At 43.1% G+C, this 24,546-nt stretch overlaps 1 protein-coding gene across 2 annotated transcripts; it reads right to left on the bottom strand.

The window, feature by feature from the left end:
- Window positions 1–1,381: 1,381 nt before the first annotated feature.
- hs3st1l2 (heparan sulfate (glucosamine) 3-O-sulfotransferase 1-like 2) lies at window positions 1,382–24,235 on the bottom strand. Of its 2 annotated transcripts, XM_064973349.1 has the most exons (6): window positions 23,932–24,235; window positions 6,247–6,645; window positions 5,760–6,024; window positions 5,292–5,466; window positions 3,420–3,519; window positions 3,108–3,263 (listed from the first exon to the last, which is right to left on the bottom strand). In XM_064973349.1, exons 2-6 carry the CDS (start codon window positions 6,481–6,483, stop codon window positions 3,207–3,209), a joined length of 834 nt encoding a protein of 277 aa, XP_064829421.1. In that variant the 5' UTR covers window positions 6,484–6,645; window positions 23,932–24,235; the 3' UTR covers window positions 3,108–3,206. The 2 variants fall into 2 exon arrangements, with proteins under 2 accessions (XP_064829410.1, XP_064829421.1); XM_064973338.1 differs by lacking the exon at window positions 3,420–3,519 and having other exon boundaries at window positions 1,382–3,263.
- Between the last annotated feature and the right edge of the window lie 311 nt (window positions 24,236–24,546).

The following is a 24,546-nucleotide window of genomic DNA, read 5'->3' as shown; positions in this document are numbered from 1 at the left end:
GAGATTGGAGAACACGATGGGAGGGATCTTAGACCATTCCTCCATACAGAATATTTCCAGATCCTTGATCTCCTTCATCTGCTCTTATGGACAGCCTTCTTCTATTCAAAACAGCTTTTCAATCGGGTTCAAGTCCGGAGACTGAGATGGCCATTGCCAAATGTTGATTTTGTGGTCTATTAACCATTTCTTTGTGGATTTTGATTAGTGCTTGGGGTTATTGTCTTGCTGGTGTTACAGACAACACACTGCTATCTAAAAAGAAAATAGCCCCATAATATCAAAGATCCACCACCATATTTTACTGTACTTTTCTGCATATGCTTCTGTTTTTCAACACCAAACACAGCACTGGTGTGTGTGTGGCCAAATAACTCTATTTTCAGGTCATCTTACCCAAAGCAGGGTTCCAGTCCAAGTGCCAGTGCCATTTATCAAACTCCAGGCGGTGGTATGGCCAGATGACATGAAAATAGCGCTATTTGGCCACCCGCACACCAGTGGTGGGTTTGGCGTTGATAAAACAGAAGCATATGAATAAAAGTACCTCATACCTGCGGTAGCCTAGTGGCTAAGAGTGTTGGGCCAGTAACTGAAAGGTCGCTGGTTTGAATCCCTGAGCTGGCAAGGTAGAAAAAAATCTGATGTTCCTCCCTTGAGCAAGGCAGTTAACCCTGAATAACAACTGCTCCCCAGGCACTGATGATGTGGATGTCAATTAAGGCAGCCCCCCAACACCTCTCTGATTCAGAGGTTAAATGCAGAAGACACATTTCGGTTGAAGGCATTCAGTTGTGCAACTGACTAGTTATCCCCTTTCCCTTGAAATATGGTGGTGCTTCTTTGATGTTATGGGGCTATTTTGCTTCCACTGGTCATGGGTCCCTGGTTAAGCATCACTAACTTGGGTGGCTAAATAAAAACACCCGCAGGCCTCCAGTTTGGCAACCCTGGTGTAAAATAATATAATTTCACTTAAAAAAAATATATATATATATATATATACTTTTTTGCTAATCTTTTCAAGGTTACCAATAATTATGAACCATTCATAATTGAAGCATTCAAGTCAATGTTCCGTGATGGGTGGACCAGCTGCCATATTGAATGTACCCACCATCTATTTCTATGGGTAGTTAGAAATAATAATAATAATAATAGAGATTGTGGTTTTACTTAATTTTAGAATAGCACATACAGGGTGCTGACGTGTAACTGTTGTAAGTGTAGAGCTAATACATGTATTAGACTTACACACAACTGTTAAAAGTCAACACACTGTATGTGTATTTAAAGCCCTACGTGTTATTATGTATTTGACCTGCTGAGACATATGAGGACATATGTGTAATGAACACGATGGGAGACAGAGAGCTGGTTTTAAGCGCAGCAGGTGTTTATTGCAAAGAACCACAGGAGGAGGCAGGTAGCTGGGTCCAGGGGCAGGCAGAAGGTCATACACAAGGGTCCAAAAGGGCAACAGTACAGGCAGGGGAAAGGCTAGTTGTCCGGGAGATCAGGAAATAGGTAGATTACAGGAAATCCGATTTTTGCTTGACTCACTATCATAACTGATGTCCTTTCTCAATAACTTACAGATTGCTGTCACCTTTCCGTTTTCCCATCGCTATGTTCTATTAAATATAAATATTTTCTCTGGGTTAAAGTACAACAGTACACATTTATTGAAGAAGATTTTAGAAAACATACTTACAATGCATTACAGCTCAAACACCTTAAAATCTAAATTCAACAATCCCAAAAATATACATTTCTATTGAACATTTGATAGTAAAATATTAGAATAATAACAAGATAAGTACACATGATTATCTAAATGAGGACATTATTTTAGCTCACAGGCATACTTTTTACAATGGTAAACGATTTTGTGAAAATGGTAAGCAGTATCAATCTTCAGACTCGGTTTGAAATAGCTTCATATGGGGACAGTAGATCTTCAGATGGACTGACCTTTTATGCAATTAAGCATTCAGTTATAGTTCAACAATGAGCCCCATCTAATTTCAAAGCATTCTTCTACCCTCTATTTTCTGTACACTTATACATTTCCTCCAATGGTATCTGTTCTGAAACTCATTTTAATGACCATCAAAACGACAAGATTTGTTTTTGTCGTGATTGTTCACGATACAATTGTATGGCACAGTTTATTGTAATTATTTTCTTAAACTCGATTTCATTCCAGTTTGTGCAACCAAGGCCAACAATGACAGGCACCAGCAAGAGTCATGATCAGGTGCTATTAGGACCACCAGGCATACAGTATTAGAGAATGGGCACTTCAGTTCATGTTCTCCAGTAGGTAGTACGATTTAAAAAAAACAGATCACTAGAATGGATATTCCCATTCAAGTCAATGTTCCGTGATGGGTGGACCAGCTGCCATATTGAATGTACCCACCATCTATTTCTATGGGTAGTTAGAAATAATTTCCCTCAGTGAGAGTTATCTTATACAGTCTATGCTTGTTGTGCTTTTCACTCCCAGGCCTGGCTTGGTTCAGCTCATTGACAGTAAGACAATTGAGAACATTCAAAACGTAACACCTCTAAAGATCTTTAAAATCGTCTGTGTGCATCTGTGGTTTTATCCTTTCATCTCTCAGTCAATTCATCCTCCCACACCCTTCAATTAACACATAAATGAATCCATCCGCACACCCAACAGTCTGCACAGCAATCTATTCATCCCATCCACCCGCCTACCTGACAGTCAACACACCAATCTATCTATCCGTCCAATCAATCAACAGTAACTTCACACAGGCCAATGTCTTTTCACTGTTGACCTGCTCTTAGTGTCTCTAAGAATCTCTAAGATTACGTTCTAAATGGTACCCACTCTGCCCAAAAGTAGTGCACTACATAGGGAACAGGTGACCATTTCAAAGGCATCCCAAATATTTGCTATTATGGCCAATATCTCCAGTTGGCCCTGTCTGTCCCCTCTCTCTGTCCCATTAAAGTTGGTATCAGAGCAATAAAGGGCCTTTTGTTTCTTGATGCACAGTCAGCACCAGGAGAAGGAACGTCCCACCATTTCAAAGAACAGGCGGTTGGGTTCTTTGAAGTATCGGCAGAGCTTCCTGAAGGCCCGGGAGCTGAGAGGAGCGTGGGGCCTCCCCTTGGACTCATCCAGACACTTGTCATGGCCCCCAGCAGAGAGGAGGCAGTAGAAACCTTTAGTTGTGTTGAAGTAGAAGTTGGAGGGAGTGATGCGGGGCAGCAGGTCCAGGAACCTATAGATTATTTATTTATTTTATTTAACTAGGCAAGTCAGTTAAGAACAAATTCTTATTTACGATGACGGCCTACATTAGATGAGATTAGATTAAAAACTTTAATCTCCTCAATGAGGCAACTGAATAGCATTTTACACAATATAAGTTACATACAGACAAAAGTAACAGGTGGGCCATGAAAGGATCTTCTCTTGGAGGCCATTTTTTATTCAGGTCAATAGGAAGATGGCAGAAATGGATGTTCTGTTCGAAACTGATGGCGGGTCGGATAAAGATGAGAGTGAGAATGAGAGGGCGTCAGTCATGAAAAAAAGGAAACAAAATAAGTAAAGTTGTGATGGAAGCTAAGAAGTTTCATGGGTGCATTGGGTGAGGTGGCGTTGGTGGCAGCCGCAAATGTGTCCGTGGAATATACTTTGCATACTTTACATACTTTTTTTAATGCAGTTTTGTGTATGGATTTACAAAGCAGGGCGCCTGCCTCTGGGGTTGCTCATAAAGTGGATGCAGATGATATACCTGAGGAAGTAGATGAAGTGATTTGTGCATGATGACTGACCTGTGTGGCGAATGGAGTAAGGAAACCCACTTCGTCCACATTATAATGTCTCTCCCTTCTCATGTAAAGCTAGGCAATATCCTTTAAGAGCTGTTGTTCTTAAGCTCCTCCTGTGTAATAAGTGCAAAAGATTTGGGCATGCCTCAAGTGTATGCAGATAGGGGGGGGGGGAATCGTATGCCAGCTGAGGTTATATGCTGCAACTGTGGTGGCCACAGGAGTTTGGTGGCACCTTATTTGGGGAGGATGGGCTTGTGGTAATGGCTGGAGAGGAATAAGTGGAACGATATCAAATACATCAAACACATGGTTTGATGCCATTCCATTTGCTCAGTTCCAGCCATTATTATGAGCCGTCCTCCCCTCAGGAGCCTCCACTGGTGGTGGCGAACATATGCCCTAGTCCCTGGATTGCGCTGTTAGGGTGAAGGAGACAGAGGTGGGGAGAATAAGGGCTGTCCAGCTTGTCTCCTATCTGGAGGTGGAGAAGGAGCGTGTTGAAGGAGCGAGTGGCGTTGAAGACGCAATGGTAATTGAGACTGCACCAGTGAATGTTTCTCGGCAATCAAGGGATCCTGATATATAACATGTAGAAAAGGTGGACTTTGCAGCATTTATTGCAGTGGTCATAAACTGCACAGCACAAACAAAGAAGAAATCAGACAACATTTGAATTATCGTGCAGCAGTATGCTTTTTGGGACTCCGTGAGTTTACAGCCGAGGCATTGCAAGAAATCTTGTGAAAGGATGCTCTGCCCTCACGTGCCCCTCAGCCTGTGTATGGATGTGATGTTATTTTTTTGTGTCTGTTTTTGTTTGTTTACATGATATCGTTTTTATCCCCCTTTAATACAATGGATATTTTTTCTATAGTTTACCACCTGTACAGTAGGTGGCGGCATGCACCTCTAACGTGGGTTTGTGGAACGCCATAATAACATATAAGATGAATAAGAAGAAGACTGCTATTTCCGGGTCCTTTCAATGAACTTCCAGTTCGTTGTGTTTGGGGTGCTCATCTCTGTGAATTTTAGCAACAATAGACATGAGGCTAAATGTATTCAAAAAGCATGGTTGTGCGTGGTGATAAAGTGTAACTTAGGCCATTTTATTCAAGTATAAGCCTGTGTCCCAAATTGTACCCTATTTCCTATATAGTGTAGTATTTTTGACTAGCCATCCCATTATGGAATGTCATGTTGAACAACAAAGGAGCTGATTGACTGACTATCCTTTGAAAATATCTGCTGTGGCTTTGGCTACCTAGCATCTCCATCCCTGGATTGAGGTATGTTTTCCTGAGCTATATCTCATGCTGGCTCCATGGTTTCCTGGGCAGCCTGCCGTTCCGACCTTACAGGGAAGATGATCAGTGATCGTAAGGTCAGAATCTTATAATGTCTACTTTTGACCAAAGGGTGTGTTTTTGGAACACACCCAAAAATTACATTAGGTATAACATTACCTCTCCGCCCTCCGGAGCTCTGGGAAGGGGTCTCTGATGAGGGCCTCTCCGTCCACCACATGGACCTGCTCCCTGGGGAAGACTTCCAGCCAGCGGTCCAGGTGTTGGTGGTACAGACTCCTCTGCAGGGCTTTGTAGGCCGGGTCAATGTGGCCCTGGCGGAGCAGCAGCTCTTCTACAATAGAATACATGAAATAGAGTAGAATATAATATAATATTTAGAGCAGAAATGTATATTGTCTTTGCTTTTTCCGAACTTTTAGCACACATATAGGTTAAGAGGAACAGGATCTGAGGTATGGAGCACTGGATGGATTTACATTTTTGTTGTTAACTGCATTTCTCAAGTGAATGATGGTGGTGGTAGTAATGATCTGACACAAGCAGCCCCCAATTATCTATCGCCTGGGACTTGAACTAGCAACCTTTCGGTTACTGGGTCACCACTCTAACCTTGGTGCAACTTACCTAGAGACTTGTAGGGCTTGTGGCGGGTCACCCTATTATGGAGAACCTGGGTGTAGTCGGAGACGAGGCGCTCAGCAGGGTCCCGGACGATCAGCAGGAGTCGGACAGCAGGGTTCATCTCCCAGACCCGCTGAGGGACCTGTGGAGAGGAAAAGTAGCCAGGGGTTTTCTCCACCGTCACTTGCCCAGGCAGGGTGAAGGGCATCTGGGCACGATACCACGCCAGCCCACGCCGGTAGTGCTCTTCCACGTTGAAGTAGTGCACCTAAAAAGAAAGTATGTAGGGTTGTTTAATACCTTACCCCCCCCCCCCCCCCAAAAAAATGTCCTTCTGTAAAGTCTGCATTCTAGGATTTTATCTTGTTCTTTCATTCTGTTATGCTGCATGACTATTTTCATACCATTATGTTAAAGAGTAGTCTATTGTGTGAAAGTGCTGTACAATTTAAGTTGAGATGGTCATGATGATGTTTCTATTTATCATTACCTCAGCCTTGGCCACCTCTACGTCCGGATGGAGGTTGAGCATCTCCAGGAGGGCCCTGGTTCCACCTTTACGCACGCCGATGATGATGGCTCCAGGTAGTCGCTGCTTGGTGGCATTACGAGAGGGGGAGGATGAGGGGGAAGAATAGCCGGCAACTCTGAGCACCCGTAGACAGACACATAGCTGGGTCTGCAGCAATAGGAGAACCAGCAGGGCTAGGAGAACAGTCCACAGCATGGTGGACTATGGGCTCTGGAGGTGGGAAGGTGAGGAGGGGGGAGGTACACACACAGGTACAGGAAGATACCCACAGGCTGTGGGGCTGGGGCGAGGAGGAAGGTGGGGGTAGGGGCTCCTAGGTGAAATGGGTTCAGGATCCAGGGGTCTTCAGTGAAGAGCCTGCAAATGAAGAGTTATTTTCCACTGTCAAAAGCAGTTTTAAATATCTGAGTTCATATTTTAGGTCATATAAATGAGCTACATTTAGGGTAGAGAACTCATGAAGACTGGAACTTTTTGTCTGTATTAGGGCTTCAAAGCTACCAGTAATTTAGAAAGTCTCTGGAACCTTCAGTGATTTTGGCAATTAACATAAAATCAATGGCAATCTATTGTAACTTTGATCATTTATATTTTAATAACTGTATTCATATATTATAAATGTATTATATCGGTGTCCATGTGTCCATTAGTTTCTAGTATATAGACCATATTGTTAAATACAAAATAGCCCAATTAATGAAAAACGATTCTAGTGAACAATGGCATTATTTCGAATTAACTAAAACCCTTGAAAGATACCAGCCCTAGTGCGTATTGTCCCTGCATGTGTCAAACTCAGTTTCCCCTCTGGGGAGCAATATTGTTAATTAAATCATTAATTGAAAGAAAAAAACAAAGTATTTGGTGCAATGTCAAATGGTAAAAGTAGGCTAATGTTCAAGTTCAATTTGTTTTTTAATAACCACATGGAAGTGATGGACACTGAACTATGTGGATGTGGACTAACATCAGAGAATGAACAGTTCCACACAATTTAGATCGTAAATCTCTATCTTATTAATCTGGTGGAATAAGTAGGGTATCTCTCAGTCCTGATGTGGGTGGTTCTGTCTGTCACTTGTCCTCAACAGACAGGCAACCAGTCACAGAAGGAGGATTTGTAGAAAGCGATTGCAAAGTCAAGGCACCATGATGACATAGTTTGTTGCTGTGTCTGTGTTCACCAGGCTTTAACATCACTACACAGCGGTGTCAATACATGTAACATGATCCTTCCTCTGACATTGTCTCTCTGTTTCTATTGTTGTTATTGTGTTCAGACCAGCCTGATGGGGCTGAGTTATTTATTCACTTGTTGCGTGTGTGTGTGTGTGTGTGTGTGTGTGTGTGGGGGGGGGGGGTTGTGTGGTCCTGGAGAAGAACCTCGTCAGTGTTCGGTTCCTGTGTTCCTTTTTAATTGCACCTTAGGGGAATGTTGTTGCTCCAGCCGCCCCGAGAGTTTGTCTAGTCTCCCTGCTCGGTGTCTCTTTTGTCATCATTACCTTCATCAAGTTAGCTATCAAGGCTGAAGGGTTTGTCTAGTCTTCCTGCTTGGTGTCTCTTTTGTCATCATTACCTTCATCAAGTCAGCTATCAAGGCTGAAGGGTTTGTCTAGTCTCCCTGCTTGGTGTCTCTTTTGTCATCATTACCTTCATCAAGTCAGCTATCAAGGCCGAAGGGTTTGTCTAGTCTCCCTGCTCTGTGTCTCTTTTGTCATCATTACCTTCATCAAGTTAGCTATCAAGGCCGAAGGGTTTGTCGAGTCTCCCTGCTCTGTGTCTCTTTTGTCATCATTACCTTCATCAAGTTAGCTATCAAGGCTGAAGGGTTTGTCTTGTCTCCCTGCTCGGTGTCTCTTTTGTCATCATTACCTTCATCAAGTTAGCTATCAAGGCTGAAGGGTTTGTCTAGTCTTCCTGCTTGTTGTCTCTTTTGTCATCATTACCTTCATCAAGTCAGCTATCAAGGTTGGATCATCAAAAGAACACATTCACAAGGATACATATTCAATCTAAGTATCTGCTTTTTGTCCTTGTCATTTGGTACCCCTATAGTTTGATAACTGCTGAACACTGTAATATTGTAAATGTCAATTTGACATCAATATATGTTGGAAATCATATATGGATAAAGCTGTAAATACTACATGATTCTCCATCAGCCAGTGTGCTTCAATGGGACAAAGTGGAAAGAATCACTATGTGCTACCATTATAAATGATGGTGTAGTGTACAATGCCCAGTGGGAATTTGGTGCATGCTTGCAAATCATGTGATCTTGTGTTTTGGAAGCACAGTGTGTGTCCTGTGACTCCTTTTATATTTTTGTTCTGATATGTTGGAGTGATTCAACCATTGTGTCCCAGTGGGAAGTATCCCTCCTGTCGAGATCCCTCCTGCATGCGCATTCAGCTTGACTTCTACTCTGCTAATTTGTATTTGTATTTATTATGGATCCTCATTAGCAGCTACTCTTCCTGGGGTCCAGCAAAATTAAGGCAGTTTATACAATTTTAAAAACATTGCAATACATTCACAGATTTCAACACCCCCCTGTATGCCCTAAGGCCCCTACTCCACCACTACCACATATCTACAGTACTAAATCCATGTGTATGTGTGTGTATACCATCGTGTGTTATTGTGTATGCATGCGTCTGTGCCTATGTTTGTGTTGCTTCACATTCCCCACTGTTCCATAAGGTGTTTTTTTTCAAATGTTTAAGTCTAATTATACTGCTTGCATCAGTTACTTGATGTGGAATAGAGTTCCATGTATTCATGGCTCTCTGTAGTACTGTGTGCCTCCCATAGTCTGTTCTGCACTTGGGGACTGTGAAGAGGGACTTGTCTTGTGGGGTATGCATGGGTGTCTGAACTGTGTGCCAGTAGTTTAGACAGACAGCTCGGTGCATGCAACATGTCAATATGTCTCATAAAATAATGATGAAGTCAATCTCTCCTCCACTTTGAGCCAGGAGACATTGACATGCATATTTTTAATATTAGCTCTCTGTGTACATCCAAGGGCCAGCATTGCTGCCTTTTTTTGTGGCACCTGACCACACGACGGAACAGTAGTCAAGGTGCAACAAAACTAGGACCTGTAGGACCACCTTGTTGACAGTGTTCTTAAGAAGGCAGAGCAGTGCTTTATTATGGACATACTTCTCCCCATCTTAGCTACTATTGTATCAATATGTTTTGACCATGACAGTTTACAATCTAGTGTTACTCGAAGCAGTTTTGTCATCTCAACTTGCTCAATTTCCACGTTATTTATTACAAAATTTAGTTGAGGATTAGGGTTTAGTGAATGTTTTGTCCCAAGTACATTGCTTTTAGTTTTAGAAATATTTAGTTTTAGAAATACTTATTCCTTGCCACCCACTCTGAAACTAACTGCAACTCTTTGTTAAGTGTTGCAGTCATTTCAGTTGCTGTAGTAGTTGACGTGTATAGTGTTGAGTCAACTGCATACATAGACACTCTGGCTTTACTCAAAGTCAGTGGCATGTCGTTAGTAAAAATTTAAAAAAGCAAGGGACCTAAACAGCTACCCTGGGGAATTCCTGATTGTACCTGGATTATGTTTGAGAGGCTTCCATTAATGAACACCCTCTGTGTTCTGTTAGACAAGTAACTCTTTATCCACATTATAGCAGGGGGTGTAAAGCCGAAACACATACGTTTTTCCAGCAGCAGACTATGATCGATAATGTCAAAAGCTGCACTGAAGTCTAACAAGACAGCACCCACAATCATTTTATCACCAATTTCTCCTAGCCTGTCGTCAGTCATTTGTGTAAGTGCTGTGCTTGTTGAGTGCCCTTCCCTAGAAGCATGCTGAAAGTCTGTTGTCAATTTATTTCCTGTCAAATAGCATTGTATCTGGTAAAACACAATTTTTTCCAGAAGTTTACTAAGGGTTGGTAACAGGCTGATTGGTCGGATATTTGAGCCAGTAAAGGGGGCTTTACTATTCTTTGGTAGCGGAATTACTTTAGCTTCCCTCCAGTCTTGAGGGCACACACTTTCTAGTAGGCTATTGAAGATGTGGCAAATAGGAGTGGCAATATCGTCTGCTATTATCCTCAGTTTTTTTCCATCCAGATTGTCAGACCCCGGTGGCTTGTCATTGTTGATAGACAACAATAATTTTTTCAACTCTTCCACACTGAGAATTCTTGTTTTTCATAATTTGGTCAGATATACTTGGATGTGTAGTGTCAGCGTTTGTTGCTGGCAAGTCATCCCTAAGTTTGCTTATCTTGCCAATGAAAAAGTAATTGAAGGAGTTGGAAATATCAGTGGGCTTTGTGATGAATGAGCCATCTGATTCAATGAATGATGGAGCCAAGTAGGCTTTTTTTTCACCAAAATGTCATGTAAGGTGCCCCAAAGCTTTTTACTATCATTCTTTATATAATTGATCTTTGTTTCATAGTATAGTTTATTTTTATTTAGTTTAGTCACATGATTTCTTAATTTGCAGTACATTTGCCAATCAGTTGGGTTGCCAGACTTATTTGCCATACATTTCTCTTCATCCCTCCCATTCAATTTTTCAATTCCTCATCAATCCAAGGGTATTTAACAGTCAGTTTTTACATGTGCAGCGTCTGGTTGCTCCTCATTACACACCATAGACCAGCAAATATTCTTCACATCATCAACATATGAATCACAACAAAATGTATTGTATGACCTCGTATACACTATTATAGGCCCAGCCTTTGGAACTTTGGTTTTCCTAGATATGGCTAATATATTGTGATCACTACATCCTATGGATTTGGATACTGCTTTAAAGCAAATCTCTGCAGCATTAGTAACGATGTGATCAATACATGTTGATGATTTAATTCCTGTGCTGTTTGTAACTACCCTGGTCGGTTGACTGACAACCTGTACCAGGCACTGGTTACAGTTTGGAGTTTTTTCTTGTGTGGGCAGCTTGATGATAGCAAGTCAATATTTAAATCACCAAGAAAATATACTTATCTGTTGATATTACATACATTATCAAGTATTTCACACATATTATCCAGATACTGACTATTAGTACTTGGTGGTCTATAGCAGCTTCCCACAAGAATGGGCTTTAGCTGAGACAGATTAACCTGTAGCCATGTTACTTCAACAGTCTCTAAGCTTTACAGGAATGTGGTTCTGAATATTGGCCAGAACACCTCCCCCGTTGGCATTTCTGTATTTTCGGTAGATGTTATAACCATGTATTGCTACCACTGTATCATCAAAGGTATTCAGAGAGTTTCAGAGATGTCATCTGTTGCAAGCAAGTTATTGACTTCATGGACCCTGTTTCTCAAGCTGCATATATGGGCTATTTTTATCAGTTTTCTGGGATGCTTGATTGTTTTTAATGCTTTACTGGGAAGCGTATCAGAAGTAGACTTACTCATGTAATTTAGTTTGGAGCAGGGTGCAGGGCTGCACAAAGTGGTCTTCCTACTATTGCACACCGCCTCAGTGCTAACAGTGTAACTCTGGTTCATAGGCTCATGATTACTGCATACACTAGCTGTAGGATAAACAGAAGTATTCGGTGCAATTAGGGGCACATAAATTAAGTGACTTACATTGTGTTTGCCAATGCCCCTAGGATCATGTACATTTGATCCAGCATTATGATGACTCATTGTCACAATGGTAGGTCATTAACTGAGCTGGCCTTGGATCATTGACCAGTGGAATGAACCCTCTCTCTCGCTCTCTCTTTACAAAAGCCATTTTATAAATTATTATTATTCTCGTTCCCCATTTCGCTATATTCTCCTCTCCTCTTTCAAAATTTTTCTCTCTCCCCTCTCCTTTTTGTCCTATATCCCTATATATATCTCTCACATGAAGATGCAGACATGAATATAATACATGATAGCTGAGGAATTACCCTAAAGGCTATGGTAACGCACACAGAAACCTCTTATCTACTCATCAATGAATCATTCTACAATCCCACCTTGCATCACACTCAGTTCCCTGAAATGTTCTAATCGCACAACTTAAAAAAAATAAAAAATAAACTATTTCGGTAAGAATAGAGTGGCAGAAACTTGCTTTGGGAACAGTCCGAAACACAGTACATCATGAATGTTCTCGCTCTTATCACAACACTGGCAGAGACGGCTGATATGAGAGGAGTTCAGAGGTAGTATGTGTATGCACATCCAGTTACTTTTAGATACTTGGTATGAAGGGTCAAGTCATGAAAAAAGGACACCTATCATATTAATAGTGGACCTTACAGTAATGAGTGAATGGGGAGGGATTGGTGTTTCATTATAGAGTCAGAGGAGGGCCTCTAGCCCAGGCAGATCCCAGTGCTAGGCACATGTCTTTTATTTGTTTATCCCAAACCTTAACCCTTAACCAGAATGACTGCCTCAACTTAACCTTCAAAAATCTATGTTTTACCTCCCGTGGGCAAACGTTGAATTCTGAAGTCAATTTCACAATTTTGTGAGGTCTTGTTGCTCATGCCAGCTTTGAGTTCAGCTCTGTTCAATAGGAGAGCTTCTCTCCCACTAGCAGACAGCAGGCTACTCCTTGTGACTCCAATTTGGCACCATGCAAAAACCACAACAACACAAGGCTTAGATTGTCCATGGTGAGTGGGGCTGTGAGAGTTCCACATGGACTAACAGTATTTCTAGGCTGAGAGAGGAAACTTTAATGAATTTAGTTATTTGTGAAATATAGATGTAATATACTTTCACACTGATCTGTTTTACCTATCTTTGTGCTTGTCTCCACCCCCCTCAAGGTGTCGCCATCTTCCCCATTATCCCCTGTTTATTTATACCTGTGTTCTCTGTTTGTCTGCTGCCAGTTCGTTTTGTTTCGTGAAACCTACCAGCATTTGTTCCCTTGCTCCTGTTTTCTAGTCCTTCCCAGTTTTGACCTTTCTGCCTGCCCTGACCCTGACCCTGAGTCTGCCTGCCGTTCTGTACCTTGCCCCACCTCACTGGATTATTGACCCCTGCCTGCCCTGACCCTGACCCTGACTGCCGTTCTGTACCTTGCCCCACATCACTGGATTATTGACCCCTGCCTGCCCTGACCCTGACCCTGAGCCTGCCTGCCATTCTGTACCTTGCCCCACATCACTGGATTATTGACCCCTACCTGCCCTGAGACTGCCTGCCGTTCTGTACCTTGCCCCACCTCACTGGATTATTGACTCCTACCTGCCCTGACCCTGAGCCTGCCTGCCGTTCTGTACCTTGCCCCACCTCACTGGATTATTGACCCCTACCTGCCCTGACCCTGAGACTGCCTGCCGTTCTGTACCTTGCCCCACCTCACTGGATTATTGACTCCTACCTGCCCTGACCCTGAGCCTGCCTGCCGTTCTGTACCTTGCCCCACATCACTGGATTATTGACCCCTACCTGCCCTGACCCTGAGACTGCCTGCCGTTCCGGACCTTTTGCACCCTCTCTGGATTACCGACCTCTGCCTGCCTTTGACCTGTCGTTTGCCTGCCCCTGTACTATAAATATACTTTTGTTTCTTCGACACTGTTTGCATCTGGGTCATACCTGAAACCTGATAATATACTATATAATATAGCAGTGCTTATTCTGTTTTCTCTTTCTCCTCTTGCTTTTTCTTGGCTAGTTTATGGGTGTGTGGATTTTGTTAGTTTGAATATTGCATGGTTTGGTGAGCTGCTTCTTACTTTGTATCTCAATCTGCATGTGTTTACTCTTTGTGTGTGTGCATATGAACACATATCTCTGTTTGCCGTTCTGTGCCTTAGAACTATCTTTTGGTGGGTGCTGGTATTTGTGGTTGGGGGTGTCGGGGATTATCCTGCACAGAGGGACAGAGGGAGGGATGGAGGGAAGGCGGGTAGGGATGGAGGGGACAGATGTAGTCTGTGTGTGTGTGTGTGTGTGTGTGTGTTCTCAGCGGGAGTGTGTGTGTAACGCAGGCAATGAGATTGGCCCTAGTAGGGGGTGGCATGGTGAAATCTAGTTGATTGCCAGCCTAGCCATATCACCAAGGCTGTTGGACAGTAGATAAAGTCTCTCTATGTCTTTCTCTCTGTTTCTCTGTTTATGACTGTTTCTTTCTCTCTATTTCTTACTGTCTCCTTCTCTCCATTTGTTTCTCTGTTGCTCTCTCGGTCTCCTTTCTCTCTCTCGGTCTCCTCCTTTCTCTATCCCGGTCTACCCCTTTCTCTCTCTCGGTCTCCTCATTTCTCTTTCTCAGAGAGTGGTGCTTGCAACACCAGGGTCGCGGGTTCAATTCCCGCTGGGGCCACCCTTCTGAAAAATGCATGCAAGTCGCTTCGGATAAAACCGTCAGCCAAATGGCATATATTACTACTGTGAATGTGTTATCATTCTTTCAGACAACTATCACAACAAACCCAACCATATTATTCAATATAACGTATTTGCACACACAAATGACAAAGAAAATCTTCATATAGTCTCATTATATTTTCATTCCATGTGTGGATAGACAAAAATAATCCAAGGGAGATCTATAAACAAATTCAACAAGGACATGAGAGAGACAAATCTGTCATACTCATTGCATGAGTTTGGGACTACTTCAAACATTTTCTTGCTATTCCATAAACTAGCTACCACAACGAAGCTAGCTTTCACAACAAAGACAGAACATTTTAAGCTGTAGTCAAATGTAGGATCTGGAATACTATCTAATTGTATGACGTGACTAGGTAAACATTCGTGTTTCCTGTTCACTTCACATGGTCAGGAACTACTCCTGTCACAGGCAAGCTACCCTTTCTGGGGAAGAACTGTGTGTGCGACTTTTCAGAATGCGGCTGGGGGAATGTGTCTATATGACAACGTCTATTTCATTGACAGACTGGTCACAACCTTGAGGAGTAAGACTAATGATGTCTTCTTGAGCCCATGCAGCATCTGAATTTGTTATAGTATCTGTGTGTGTTTGTGTGCCAAAAAGGCACTCCTAAAGCCTTAAGAAGCCCCTCGGCGTGTACTCCTCCTTTACATGAACAGGCTTAAGTTTGAACATCAGATCTCGTTCTTCAGAAGAATGAGGGTTGAAAAGAGAGGGAGGGGGGAAAGGGAGAGAGACGTTCTGGAGATAACGCCTGTTATCTGGGTCCAGAAAGTCTCTATAAACAAATTCAACAAGGACATGAGAGAGACAAATCTGTCATACTAATGAGTTTGGGACTACTTCAAACATTTTCTTGCTATTCCATAAACTAGCTACCACAACGAAGCTAGCTTTCACAACAAAGACAGAACATTTTAAGCTGTAGTCAAATGTAGGATCTGGAATACTATCTAATTGTATGACGTGACTAGGTAAACATTCGTGTTTCCTGTTCACTTCACATGGTCAGGAACTACTCCTGTCACAGGCAAGCTACCCTTTCTGTTTCCCAAGATCTCGTTCTTCAGAAGAATGAGGGTTGAAAAGAGAGGGAGGGGGGAAAGGGAGAGAGACGTTCTGGAGATAACGCCTGTTATCTGGGTCCAGAAAGTCTCTGTTTCCCTGACCCCTCTCTTTCTCACTCCTTCTCCCTCTTGCTCTTTCGGTCTCTCTCCCCTTCTCTCCAGCAAAGACACTGACTGCAGAAATCTGCCCACCGATGCCCGAATGGGTTTCAAATTAGACTCTTTACAAAAACTCCACACCAGCCGCCCAACCCTCTCCCGCCTCACACACACCCCACCCCAGACACACTTTTCTTCCCCTCCCCAGCCATTCGCGCTTTAAGATCTGGGTCAATCGTATCAAACACTCAAAAGAGCTCTCTATAGTCTGTGTGTGTATGGCGCATTGATAATGAGGATGGTGATGTGTGTATGTGTGTGTGTGTCAGAGAGATGGGCAGGGGGGTGTCTGGGTTAAAAACAGGGTGTTTCGGGGGAGTGTATATGTGTTTGTAAAAGAAAGTGTGTGTGTGTGTGTGTGTGTGTGTGTGTGTGTGTGTGTGTGTGTGTGTGTGTGTGTGTGTGTTTGGGATCTAATTAAAGATGCCTCTGGCATGCAAGTGTGTCTGGGCGCAGGCGTTGGCATACACCCCATGCTAATGTCTGGAGTGTGAGTTTACTGTTCATGGCAGTCTGGCATAGGGCAGTGCATGCGTGTGTGTGTGCATGTGTGTGTGTTAACATGGCAGCCTGTGCCATTTAGATTTGGATAGGTTAAAACAGACAGACAGTCAGAAAGAGAAAGATAACAGGCTGGCTGTCAGTCTGTTTAGTTGCACCAGAAGGTCCCACGATACAGTCTAGTGTAGTGTGGAGCGCTGACTCCTGATGCTGAATCACACACACAGTTACATGCACAGATGTAGGCTTGAAACAAATGCACAGAGGTAGCTGAGAGCGTACAGAGGTAGCTGAGAGCGCACAGAGGTAGCTAAGAGTGCACAGAGGTAGCTAAGAGCGCACAGAGGTAGCTAAGAGTGCACAGAGGTGGCTAAGAGCGCACAGAGGTAGCTAAGAGCGCACAGAGGTAGCTAAGAGCGCACAGAGGTAGCTAAGAGAGCACAGAGGTAGCTAAGAGCGCACAGAAGCATACAGGCACCTCCCTTCACCCACATATCAGCCAACCAATACACACACACACGTGTGCACGCACACACTCAAACACACAACTCCCCCCCTCACGCACACACCCTTGTTTACATGCTCATTGTCCAATGTAGCACATATGTTGGTTTTCACACAGTAACGTACTGTAGCTCTGACAGCCTGCTGTCACTATCTCGCACATTACATCACAGTGGATATAAACAACCAGGTTTGACACGTGGATCACTGATGGAGTGAAAGCAGGATAGGTGGGCTACTCTCACTTCCTCTTTTACTCCTCTTTCTCATTAAGCCGTGATGAATCTTGTGTGCTTGTGTAGCTCCTGGTACCAAACTACAGTCACTCATTTCACTGGCTGTTTGTTGTCAAGAGAAAGTCAATTCTGATCTGTCTGTGTGTGTGTGTGTGTGTGTGTCTGTCTGTGTGTGTGTGTGTGTGTGTGTCTGTGTTTGGGTCCACCGAGAGTCTGTGTCCACCGAGAGTCTGTGACAGAGTCAATTAGGATCTATGTGTGTGGGCAGGGTGTGTGTACATCTGTGTACTGTACTGTATATGAGCAAGGGTGTGTGTATGTGGTTTGGGGGATGTGCGTATGGGTGTTTGGAATGGGGGCAAGTAGACATATGGGGGAGGTCTGTCTGGTCAATATCATTATGGGCTAGTGAACAGTGGTGTGTACTCAAGTAAAAACACTTTAAGGTACTACTTAAGTATTTTTGCGGGGGTATCTGTACTTTACTTTGCTATTTATAGTTTTTGCAACTTTTACTTTTACTTCTCTACATTCCTAAAGAAGGTAATGTACTTTTTACTCCATACGTTTTCCCTGACACTCTAAAGTACTCGTTACATTTCGAATGCTTAGCAGGACAGGAAAATGCTCCAATTCACACACTGCCTCTGATCTGGCCGAAGCACTAAACAGAAATGCTTCACCTGTAAATTATGAGTGTTGGAGTGTGACCCTGGCTATCTGTAATTTAAAAAAACAACAATACAATTGTGTCGTCTGGTTTGCATTAATATAAGGAATGTGAAATTATTTACACTTTTATTTGTCCTTTTGATACTTAACATCTACTTTTGATAATAAAGTATATTTAAACCAAATACTTTTAGACTTTTACTCAAGTAGTATTTTATTGGGTGACTTTCCTGAACTCTGCCTTTCTAGATTTAATATGGGAAGAGGGTACGGAAGAGATGAAGACAGGAGGAGAGAGGGAAAGAAGGAGAGAAATAAAGAAAGAGAAATAGTAAATAAGATGATAGTGGCGGCAGGTAGCCTAGTGGTTAGAACGTTGGGCCAGTTATCGAAAGGTTGCTGGATCGAATCCCGGAGCTGACAACGTAAAAATCTCTCATTCTGCCTGTGAACGAGGCAGTTAACCCACTGTTCCCCGGTAGGCCGTTATTGTAAATAAGAATGTGTTTGTAACTGACTTGCCTGGTTAAATAAAATAAAAAACATTTACTGAGGAATGAGGAGAGAAGGACCTAAAATCATTCTTTGTAACCCTTTCACCTAGGACCATGAGACTAAGATGGAGAGATGAAGGAAGTGGGGGAGAGAGAGGAACTGACAAAGAAAGAGGAGTGGTAGAAGTAATATACCCGGCTGGGTATGGCCCCAACGCTCCAGCGCCGTCCATTTTCAGGGCTAGTTGATTCTGCAGGTGAGATGAAAAGGGAAGAGGGCGGCTCTTTCTTTCTTTCTGTCTTTCTTTCTTTCTTTCTTTCTTTCTGTCTGTCTGTCTGTCTGTCTGTCTGTCTCTCTCTCTCTCTCTGTCTCTCTCTCTCTGTGTCCTTCTCGCTGTCCCTCGTATTCTCATAGTGGTTTTCTGTGACATATCTAATAGCCCGTGTGCCTCCGTGCTGTATACCCCACTGCTTCTCCAGACTGACACACACACACACACACACACACACTGAGACGAGGGGGGCGGAGGTGGAAACATTAGAACATCAGGGTTTTAGCAGGGGGGTTTTGATTGACCAAGCACTTAAGACTATTACCATCGCCCTCCTCACCCTCTTGCTCACCACCCTCTCACCCTACCTCTCCACCCTTCCTCTCCCCATACCCCAAGTCCTCAGGCTCTCATTGTGACCGGAAATTAATGAGTGCGATCCTCAGTCCCTCCCTCATCCCTCACTCCCACCTTGGGCTTTCAGCTTAAACCCCTCCTATGGTGTTTTCACCATCAAGGTCAAACCAATGCCATGTACAGTAGTACAGTATTGCCCAACAGAGATTTGCCAATGTCACTGTCTGGTGTCCTTGGTCTGATTTTAGGGGACAGACAGTTTACAGTTGTACAAACAGAGAAATATGATACAAATTGGATTGATTGGATTTGATTGATTGACACAACAGCATGGAAGTTCTTTCAGTCAATGGGTGTGTTATAGGACTTGGTCTTTAGAGTCCAGTCCTATATTGGCATTTCCTCTTCGATGCCCTTTTCCCTCCAGCCTTCCACCCTACTACCCTTCTCCCCTGACCCTAATCCTACCTAGGGGCTTCATGACCACACAGACTAGGCCCACCCAAACAGCCCACCCAGAGCTCACTGTTCTGACTCTCTGCCCCACTTTATCCCACTTTATCTTAACCACTGCCCAGCAACCCCAAAGAGCTAACCCCAGACCAAAAGAGCCAGACCTAGCCCAACCCCAGAAACACAGTCTGTGTGTCCATCCGTTCGTAAGTCTGTTGGTGTCTGTGTAATGTGGGACCTCTCCTGCTCCGTCCATCTGGTGGTCAGTGGGTGGTCCTGTCACCTCTCCTTAAACCAACTGGAGTGTGATGGTCTAGCAAACACTGACTCTGTCTCCACAAAGATCAGTGTGTGTGTGTGTGTGTGTGTGTGTGTGTGTGTGTCTATGATGAGCTGAGGTCATTGTGCACTTGTGCCACCCGTACTGTAAGGTGAGAGGATCTTTGCCCCAACTCTAACTGACATGGTGGAGGTCTGCCAGATGAATGAACTTTCTCCCTGAGCTCCTGTAAACACACACTGTTAGCACTCAGCTAAATACACACTCACTTAGTTAAATAACACTCCGCTAGATGACCTCAACATTATCAACAGTTGGCTATTTCTGGTGAGAAAATATACTGGGAAAGGTATTGTCGATTCTATCGATTTACAGTGTAAAGTAAACAAACACTTCCCGTCCCCCCTCCCACTGTAACTTTTTGGAGTGTGTAGCCGTAGCATGCGCCTCATTGCCCTCCAGAGGACATGCTCTCTGCTCATAAATAATGTCCATGTATTATTCACAGCTGCTTCGCAAGCTCCCCCTGCTAATGCCTCCTAATGTGCCCAAACACACAGTTTCCACACAGCCTGGCCTGCACTCACACACTCAGTGACCAGGTGAAACTCAGTGACCAGGGCCAGGTGACACAGTGACGGACAGAGACCCCTTATACAGTGCAGGCCAGTGCACAGGGAGGCTGGGTGACTTTCTCTCTCTCTCTCTCTCTCTCTCTCCCTGTCTCTCTCTCTCTCTGTCTCTCACTCTCTCTCTCATGTATGTAATTATAACCACTGAAGCACACTGTATGAACTGTCTGTCCTCTCTCTCTTTTACTCTCGCTCTCTCTATCTTGTTTATGTGTATCTCTCTCTCTCTCTCTCTCTTGTTTATGTATATCTCTCTCACTCTCTCTGTTTATCTTTGAACCTCTCCCCCTCCTCACCTATCTCTTCATTGTCCCTCTCTAACATTTTTTGTCATTTTGCAGACGCTCTTATCCAGAGCGATTTACAGGATCAATTAGGGGGTTCTTCAACGATCTGAGACACTAGGCTACCTGACACCCTCTCTATGGCTTCCATATCTCTATGTCAACAGCAGCTTTATCAATATGGGTTCAATCCATTTTCCCACACATGCATCATAGTTTCTGACTGAGCATTGACTCAGTTAGCTTGAGGACACAGTGTGTCAAAGCCAGGGTACGGTATTACGACAGAGTCAACCTCATCCATATGTAACAGTGCCTTTGTGACTCTGCTTAGGAGGTGAATGCAGTCTGAATGAAGAGAGGTTTTACATGTACAGTACACCTGGGCACACTCTGTATGATAAAAATAACTATTTTTCAAAGTACAGTACTATGTGATTTTTTTTTACATGACTTTCTAAGACAGCTAAAACAAAGTAATGGTACCACTATTGGCGTCGTAAAAGGTTTATCCCTGAATCGGTCATTGACCCGGCCATGTGGGGATTTTGTTTTGATGAGCCACAGGATGTCTTGATAAAGATAAAGCCACAACTCCTCACATCACATGGTGCTGTTGTCCCGGTTAGTGACTGATTCAGAGACAGAGGCTCTATTCACTCTGACCATGTCTCACCCTCTCTATCGCTCCCCCACTCTCTATCTCGCCCCTCCCTATCACTCCCCCTCTCCGTCACTCCCTCCCTTTATCGCTCCCTCCGTATCTCTCGGACCACATCTACACTTTCCAAACATTACAAAGGTCAAACATTGTTTGGATAGTTTTACTTTTACTCCTTTGGCTGGTGGTTTCCTCAAGCTTGCTGGAAATGGGAAGGGGAAATCTGAAAATATACATTTTGTGGGTTCATTTTAAATTAGCATAAAAAGAGAATGGTAAAACCCCCTACTTTGGCAATTGATTTACAATGAATCTTGAATGAGTTCGAGAGGTTGGTTGGCTTACTCACAACATGATTGATATGACAGGATCAAGAACATAATATTCACATACTGAATCAGACTGTTGTGGTTGGTTTTCACTACCCTGGAGTTGTGAACTACTGCTCGTACAGTGACTGTCACACATGCCAGATTAGTTAGAGAGGTTGGCTTACAACATGACGGATATGACTATCATGAATATGATGTTCAGAGTCCAAGGCAGTTGTGGTTTATACTTCACTGGAGTTGTGATTCACGATGGGTGTGTAATATATGCAGCCCACAACACATGCTGTGTCCACCACTACCTGTCTATCCACATACCACAAGTTCTCCACTAGCTGTTGCTTAAAAGACCATATCATAAATCTCTCTCTCTCTCTCTGTGAGCATCTATCTGTCCCCCCTCTCTCACTCTCTCTCCCTCTTCCTCTCTCTACCAGCATCTATATCTCGCACACTCACACACACACACACACGCACACACGCACGCGCACACACACACACACACACACCAAAGTGACATTCACAGACCACTCCCACTGGCTACCGACTTCAATTAATGTCACCATGTCATTGAATTTAGGATAACCCCTAGAGCCGATGTCCGGACCCCTGCAGAAATGTAATTAGCATAATAAAAAAATCCACATAACAATCTGTCTGTTTTAGCTACCGATATCAGTGTTTTTGCCTTGGATGCATCTCAATCCACCGCATCCCCCGATGTCGCACTTATGCATCTGTGGTGACAGAGCTAAAGCGGTGTTTGCCAGACCATGAGATATCCCCAAAAAAAGGTTCTCTCACAAAATCGTATGTAGCGTCCGAGAGGTTAATTACCCTTCTATAGAAAGATGAGACTCCCACGAACACAATGGTGTTCTCCGTTTCGCTCTATGACTGCTACAAGCGTCTTGGGACTCCTCTTAAGACGATACAGCCAATCTGCCAACGTCTGTCTGTAGCGTCCGAGCAGTTTGGCCTACACACTAATATGACCCCTCTGTGGAAAAGTGAGGCTCTCACAAACACGTACTTGCCAGTTGAAACATTTTATGGAACTATACAGTACATGTATAATTTGTAAATGTTTCCTGATCTTTCCTATATCTGAGAGATATAATAAAGATCGGCAAACATTTTTTATATATATATATTTTTTTTACATGTATTTAACCACTTATTTTTGGTACTAAACAGACACTTCAGAACACATTTTTTGGGGACTGTCTATGGTTCCATGTAGTGAATCTGTTATTCAATGCGTTTGTATGGACTAATAGCCAAATAAGGCCAAATAAAATTAATAGCCAATTAAGGCCAAATTAAACATCAAATATACACTACCTTTCAAAAGTTTGGGGTCACTTAGAAATGTCCTTATTTTTAAAATAAAATCTTTTTTTTGTCCATTAAAATAACATCAAATTGATCAGAAATACAGTGTAGACACTGTTAATGTTGTAAATGACCATTGTAGCTGGAAACGGCTGATTTTTAATGGAATATCTACATAGGCGTACAGAGGCCCATTATCAGCAACCATCATTCCTGTGTTCCAATGGCACGTTGTGTTAGCTAATCGATAGTAGGCCAGCATCCCGGAGTCGCCTCTTCACTGTTGACGTTGTGAGGCGCCTGCTTCTCAAACTAGACACTCTAATGTACTTGTCCTCTTGCTCAGTTGTGCACTGGGGCCTCCCACTCCTCCTTCTATTCTGGTTAGAGACAGTTTGTGCTGTTCTGTGATGGGAGTAGTACACAGCTTTGTACGAGATCTTCCGTTTTTGGCAATTTCTTGCATGGAATAGCCTTAATTTCTCAGAACAAGAATAGACTCATGAGTTTCAGAAGAAAGTGCTTTGTTTCTGGCAATTTTGAGCCTGTAATTGAACCAACAAATGCTGACGCTCCAGATATTCAACTAGTCTAAAGAAGGCCAGTTTTATTGCTTCTTTAATCAGAACAACAGTTTTCAGCTGTGCTAACATAATTGCAACAGGGTTTTCTAATTATCAATTAGCCTTTTAAAATGATAAACTTGGATAAGCCTACACAACGTGCCACTGGAACACAGGAGTGAGGGTTGCTGATAATGGGCCTCTGTACGCCAATGTAGATATTCCATAAAAAAATCTGCCGTTTCAAGTTACAATAGTCAATTACAACATTAACAATGTCTGCCCTGTATTTCTGATCAATTTGATGTGATTTTAATGGACAAAAAAATGACATTTTCTTTTAAAAACAAGGACATTTCTAAGTGACCCCAAACTTTTGAACGGTATTGTGTATATATATTTTTATACTTCAAAGGATCTTAATATTAAAAGTGTGTGAAAAATTCAGTGTGTGAATAAGAGAGAGAGAGGTCTTACCTGAGTCACTGTGACACTGAACCTGTGTCTAGGGTTTCCTCTGTCTTCCTCCTCTTTTCCTCTTCTCTCAACTCCCTCCGTGTCTGATCTCCTTTCAAAGTCTCTGAGAAAATCTAAGTGTTAGATAATTCCGTTCAATATTTCCCTTTCTCCTCCTTTATTTCCCTCCTTCCTTTTCTTCCTCTTTCCTCTCCTCTGCTGTTTGTGGTGTGCTTGCCCCGCGTTACACTGAGGATATGTGTGTGTGTCTGCCTCTGTGTCAAAAAGAGTGAGTGAGTGAGAGTGTGGTGTTGAGTGTGATTCCGTTGAGTGTCAGAGCGACTGACAGAGAGAGAGAGAGACAGAGAGAGAGAGAGAGAGAGCGACAGAGAGAGAGAGAGAGCGACAGAGAGAGAGAGAGAGAGAGAGCGCAAAGCAAGCACAAACACATCGACCCCTTAGGGAAATCCCTCCTCCCTCTTCCACCTGCCCCCTGCTCTCTCTCCATCAACCCCTCTCTCCCATTCTTCTCTCTGATTTATTTGTCTTTCACATACTTTCTCTGTCGATCTTTCATCCCAACACTTTGAAGGGACATAAGACTTAACATTTGAATCTTTCCCTCCTTTTTGTTAA

Source organism: Oncorhynchus masou, chromosome 1 (genome assembly GCF_036934945.1).
Source record: "Oncorhynchus masou masou isolate Uvic2021 chromosome 1, UVic_Omas_1.1, whole genome shotgun sequence".
NCBI lineage: Eukaryota > Metazoa > Chordata > Actinopteri > Salmoniformes > Salmonidae > Oncorhynchus > Oncorhynchus masou.
Note: the sequence above shows the minus strand (reverse complement) of the source record. Positions and strands in the feature narration are given on the sequence as shown.

Coding starts and splice junctions, on each gene's coding strand:
- hs3st1l2 (XM_064973338.1), bottom strand. CDS start 6,483: ATGCTGTGGACTGTTCTCCTAGCCCTGCTGGTTCTCCTATTGCTGCAG. Junction 6,025..6,246: donor TAGAGGTGGCCAAGGCTGAG/GTAATGATAAAT, acceptor CTTTCTTTTTAG/GTGCACTACTTCAACGTGGA. Junction 3,264..5,291: donor GAGCTCCGGAGGGCGGAGAG/GTAATGTTATAC, acceptor AATAATCTATAG/GTTCCTGGACCTGCTGCCCC.